At 30.5% G+C, this 6,096-nt stretch overlaps 1 protein-coding gene across 1 annotated transcript; it reads left to right on the forward strand.

The window, feature by feature from the left end:
- Positions 1–591: 591 nt before the first annotated feature.
- On the forward strand, positions 592–1,647 carry LOC25488095 (FCS-Like Zinc finger 15). Its single transcript, XM_013607755.3, has 2 exons — positions 592–1,020; positions 1,181–1,647. Exons 1-2 carry the CDS (start codon positions 767–769, stop codon positions 1,359–1,361), a joined length of 435 nt encoding a protein of 144 aa, XP_013463209.1. The 5' UTR covers positions 592–766; the 3' UTR covers positions 1,362–1,647.
- The last annotated feature ends 4,449 nt before the right edge of the window (positions 1,648–6,096 follow it).

Below are 6,096 nucleotides of genomic sequence, written 5' to 3' on the forward strand. Positions count from 1 at the left end.
AATAAAAAACAAACAACAACAAAGTTTGACCGTGCAGAATGACCCTTTGTTCTAATTAATGACGGATGACAAACCGAATTGATAAGGGTTATACACTCATACTAACAAATGATTAAGAACTTTGTTTAAACAAGAGTCATGCTAACTAAGATTTAAGAACACTAGTTAAAGAAATAAAAAGAGAAAATTTTACATTGAAAAAAGTGATTTTTATTAGACAAATTTTTAGAACTTTTTACTATATTTATCTCCTTAACTAGTATCTCTAAAATACTAATTTGCATCGTATAATTTATATGCAAAAGAAAAAATCATTTAATTTCTCAAACATACCTTTGGAGCATTATTAATAATAATAATAACACATTATTACAACCCATGCAGTACTCTGCTTCACCTAAAAGGCTCCAAAGTTAAATGAGACTCTACATTGCATTGGGTCATTCATTCTTTCCTTTCTGCTTCAAACCAAAAACATCAACACAAACGACAAAACAAAAACCATAAAAATAAAAGCAAAACTCCTATACGTGGCGTTTATATAGCAAAAGCAGTCAAATTACTGATTGTCCTTTCTTTACTGCCTCAACCATAGCTGTATGGGACCCACCTCACCACTCTAACCTTTTTTACTCACTCTTCTTCTTTTCATTTCTCTCTTCACTCATTTTTTGTACTCTCAAATTCTCTTCATCAAAACAATACACTTTCCATTCACTAGTAACCACAAAAAAAAAGAAGAAAAGAAAAAACATAGAATAAAAAAATGGTGGGTTTAAGTGTAGTGTTAGAATCTCAAAAAGGTGGTGGTATTAGCAATAGCAAGAAGAAGGAAACTCCAAAAGTGATTAACAAAACAATGATGCTTAGTAGTATCAACAACAAACAATCTTCTATAGTTTCTTTCAGTTCTTATTTTCATCATGAATCTCATTTTCAGGAACAACAAACAACGTTTCTTGAGCTTTGTTTTCTTTGTAGGAAAAAGCTGTTACCTGGAAAAGACATCTACATGTACAAGTAAGTCCTTCCCTATATTATTATAACCTATGATATGAAAAAACCTAGATCTTATTTTACTTTAATGTTTTTATTTTTTTTCTGTTGAAAAAACATGTTTTTTTTTTTATATTCTGTGTTTGAGTTTTTTAGCTCATTTTTGTGTTTATTTTTTGTGAAGAGGGGATAGAGCTTTTTGTAGTGTGGAATGTAGATGCAAGCATATTGTGATGGATGAAGAAGAAAGTAACAATATTCAGAATGAGAACTGTTACTATGCTGCAATTTCTTCATCTTCTTCAGAAGCTTCTTATCATCATGAAAAAGGAAGAAGAAACCAAAACGGTGGTTTTGCTTATTGATACATGAATGAAGAAAGGAAAGTTAGATTAGAGTGAAAATATTGTGAGATAAAAAATGGGGTTTTATTTTTTTTATTTATTTTTTAGAATAAATAGTTACTATGTTCCAGTTTTACCCTGCTTAATTAATGTTGTGAGATAAGGTCAAAGTGTTTTGTCTTTTGTTTCCTTGTATGAAGCTGAAACGTCCTTTCTACTTTTTATTTTATGGGCTCCATTCTCCAACCTCTTTGGTAATGTAGTGTGGTTTTGGTTATTATAATTGACTTGGTAACTTTTTCTTGTACTCTAAATCTTTCTACATTTAGTTTAGTTTAATTGATGAAAATTAGTTTTAATGTGTCTGTCTTTGTAAGTGGGTCCACTAAGAGTTAAGATCTTCTCCATTTTATATCTTATTAATGGTTGTGTTTATCTTTATCATAAATTGAGTCATTTTCTTTGAAGAGAAATCGAGAAGATCTTAACTATTTAGAGGTGAAACAATTACACATGTTATAAATTGTATGATTTTATGACTATGATTACTCTACTCTCAAAAAGTAATTTAAACATGGACTAAATGATCCGACTAAGAGCATGTTGGTTTAATTTTATAGAATCAAGTTCATTCAAAATCAAGATTGTTATCCTAGTTTTTAAAAATTGATTCATACGCACACAAATTTGTGTGAATGATTAAGAGTACTCATGTGTATTGCAAAGTGATAGTATTGAATATGATCCTAGAGTAGGAATTTTATATTTGAATATGACTTCTCTACGGTTTGCTAACAATTTTAGAGAGTGAAATAAATAATTTCAAAAATGTTTCACTTTAACAAATGAACTCAATAGATCAATCTAGGATTCGAGTTAGAAGAGGATTTTAGTTGATAATTTCAAAGTTACAAGCACATAATTATGGACAAATGAACTCAATAGATCAATCTAGGATTCGAGTTAGACCCTTAAGAGGGTTTTTAGTTGATAATTTTAAAGTTACAAGCACATAATTATGGATCGAAGAAACATGTGGCCTTAAAATGATAAAGGAAAAAGGAAAAATAAAGAAAAATAGGCATAAAGCATGCAAAAGAGAAAATATACGAATATAGATATGTTTGAGTTTCAAACCATTCGTTCAACATTGTAAGTACGAAGTTATCTTATGAGAGAAGATGTATTATCTCTTTAGGCATAATTTGAATTTGAATCTTGGACGTTGAAAGACTTGTTACTGATTGGTGGAAAGGCTTATTCAACACACTTGATATGATGGTTTTTAGAAGTTGTGTAACTTTAATTTTTGAGTAGCTATTGATGTTGTGTATCAGTCTTGGAAATAATTTCACTAGAACTTTTGGCTTATTCTTGATCTTCGGACATAGTTTGCTTTAAAGTAGGTTATTCAAAAATTTGCATATAACATGATGTTATATGCATATGCAAACTTTTTTTTTTTTTTTTGGGTACAAAAGAGGGTTTGAGGCCACGCATATGCAAACTTTATTATAGGTATTGAATTACCAACGAATAATATCCTTTGTTAGCTTTTTATCAATTTTAAGTGATCATTTTTAGTTTGTTTTTTGTTTGTCAAATAGTTTAATGACTAGAATTTTTCCTATAAGGTTATAGGAGAATAAGTGAAATGTTTGATGTTCGAATCAAGTCTTCTAAATATATTATGCAATCTCCCTTACTAACCGAACCGAGCTAAGGATTTTTTAGCTTGTTTTCTTATCAATGTAAAAACGATTTTAAATCAATTTCATAACTGTTTTAAAAAGTCCTCAGTTTACAACATGCCTGATTTTATAACACGCGCAATCGATTTAAAAACTCCAAAATGTACCTTAGAAGTAAATATTTTGTAGTTAGGGTACATTTTTGGCATCTTATTATTATGGTTGTGATTCATGTCGATCATTATTTTTTTTGAGTAAATGTCGAACATTATTATTACCGCTAGTATAGGGTGACTCATGACTATGTGAGTCCACCTTGTCACCATCTTTAAAATTATGGAAGGGATTGTGGTGGTGGTTTTTACAAATAAGAGCATCACCCTTCCTCCTTGGTATTGGGAAATTGAACATTGTTTTTAACCAAAACGACAATGCAAAATATATACTCGTCATTATTGGTTGAGTTTTGTGTGACCAACATTTAAAGGAATATTTGTCCGGGCAAGCAAATAATAATGCAAGATTCGTTACGCAGTTGGCGTTAGCATATACTACTACCAATCTATTTTTCACACAAGCATATACTAACACTTTAAAAGTGAAAAATAATATTAATGTAATATTTTCTTCAAAAAACACAATAGTAATACTCCCTGGAGTCTTATTTATAAGAAACATTTAGGTTAACAAAATATGATTTATCTTGTTAAGAATTTGGACTAAATACTACCAATTTTTGTTGCCGATATTTCTATAATATTAATGAACTCATTTTATCAAGAATACAATATTAATTATGAAAAATACATATGTGGTCTTTTATCTTTCTTTTTCCGCGTCAATTTACTCTTTTCGGTTCGTATGCATATGAATTTTTAAACTGCAAATATTCTCTTTTGTTTTTCCGTGAGCTCTCAATCTTTAAACATATGATCCTCCACCAATATTTACGTATGAATATCATATTTAATACTTGAAAATTCCAATACAAATGAAGAAAAATGGCGAAATTAACATGAAAAATATAAAAGACCAAATCATATCATGAAAAATGGCGAAATTAAGGAACCATACATATAATTTTGTCTTTCTTAACTAACTTTTGATATGATTTGAATATCAAAACATAGATAACATTACTTATTTCGATTCCAAAGATTTCATCTATACTTGTGTGCCTTAGGTGGCTAACTCTGAATAGAATATCTTGCAATGCCATTTTTTTCCAATAGCTTCTTAAAGCTCTGCCAAGAGCCAAGATAACATTTTGGTTCACTTAAGTTTGGATATTAGTAAACTTGAAAGATTAAACAGTATGCATGGTGAAAGTATGATAACATTTTTTATGATGGTTTTGGCGTAGCAATTATACATTGGTAATTCTCAGTCCTAATTGTATTATTTATTTAAAGTAGTATATATTTAGAATATACTAGAAGTATATACTGCAATATTTATTTAATATTTCTTCAAATAATCTTTCGTTAAAGTTATAAAAACTACCGGCACAATGAATCCTAATTAACCTAATAGTCGTTTTCATAGAAAGTTAAAGGACAAGTAGTTGAGTGCCTTCTGTTTTTATCTAGAACTAGTCTTTATGAAAAATACAAGACTTGCGGTGTGTTGGAGAATATAGGTACATTATTAATGTTTTCTTGAATATATAAACTTTGGTAACGTTTTAATAGTATAGGAAGCCATGATTAAAACATAGAATTAAAAAAAAAATATTGATAGTTGTCGGGTTGAAACCAGTGTAGGTTTAAAATGTTATCAAAGTGGTAATAAAAAGAATGGTTTTCAATGCTGGGGCTGGGACCGTGCCGATCTAGCTTTAAATATGTGTAGGGTTTGAAATCAATAATTTGATGTACGATTCTGGTTATTATTATAAGCAAAATTTTATTTTTTTAGATATATTAAATAATTAGTCTATATAGTCTTTATTATAAATTAGATATATTGATTATCTAATGTATCTAAAATGTGAAGTTTTGTTTATAATAGTGACCGGAAGGAGTAATTTTTGTGGCTGAAATATGTTTTGTACGTCATTTGTCTGTTACTCAATGTTGGGGCTCGGATACGCTAGGCTTTTTAAGACCTAAGTCTGATTTGTAGTATGTTATAAACTTAATTTTTAAGCATGAGATTGATCTTTTTAATGTCTGATATGATCTTCTTTTATGTTGATCATTCGCCTCTTAGCAAAAATGGACTCTGATAATCCAAATTCCGATTGAAAGATAAGTAAAGTTTGATAAAAAATTGTTCTACAAAAAATGAAACCGATGTATTCCTCAAATTTTAATATCATTTGTTAATTTGTTTATAAATATATTGATAAATGCTATGAACACTCTATTTTCAACACTCGCTCTAACACACACTTATTACATGAAATTCATGTAAGTAAAGGCATGGTAATGGGGTGGGGTGGGGATGGGTTTTACCTTCCTCGTCCCCATATCATACTCTCATATACTTACTCGTTATCCTACCCATACCCAGCGGGGATAAGAAATCGAATCTCATCTCCGTCCCTGACGGATTCGGGTTTTCCCTCCCCATCCCCATCTCCACGATGGATATTTTTCTTTGATAAAAATAAAAGTTCTTTGCAGCCCCGAGCGCAAAGTTGTAATGCATTATCCAGCAATGAGATGATGACAAACGATGACTATGGTGAAGGAGAAGAGAGGTCGACAGTGCGAGGCATTAAAGGAGAAAAGAGAGAACTATCATAAGTGAGTGTCATCTGAAAGTCTGAGACTCTCACCGAGTGAGTGAAATGATTTAGGGTTCGAGTTTCTATTTATATAAAAGTGGTAATAAGTTGATTTTCTACGTTCGAGACGGGTTTGAGTATGGGGTTCAATGTGGGCACTAATATCCTTGTTACCTGTCCCGTACCGTGTTTTAAAATCGGGGAAAATTCAAACACATACCCAAACCCAGTCAAAGCGTAGAAAACCTGTCAATTTGCGTTTGGTTAGAGCGGGTATTCGCGGGTATTAGTTTTGTTGCCATGTCTAAGTATCATACTTTGGAAATGGATCCTC

This window comes from Medicago truncatula, chromosome 2, assembly GCF_003473485.1.
Source record: "Medicago truncatula cultivar Jemalong A17 chromosome 2, MtrunA17r5.0-ANR, whole genome shotgun sequence".
Taxonomy (NCBI): domain Eukaryota; kingdom Viridiplantae; phylum Streptophyta; class Magnoliopsida; order Fabales; family Fabaceae; genus Medicago; species Medicago truncatula.

What these genes read in the sequence shown, in the direction of transcription:
- LOC25488095 (XM_013607755.3), top strand. Translation starts at nt 767, where the DNA reads ATGGTGGGTTTAAGTGTAGTGTTAGAATCTCAAAAAGGTGGTGGTATT. An exon ending in AAAGACATCTACATGTACAA is followed by an intron (nt 1,021 to 1,180) that starts GTAAGTCCTTCC and finishes TTTTTTGTGAAG; the next exon opens with AGGGGATAGAGCTTTTTGTA.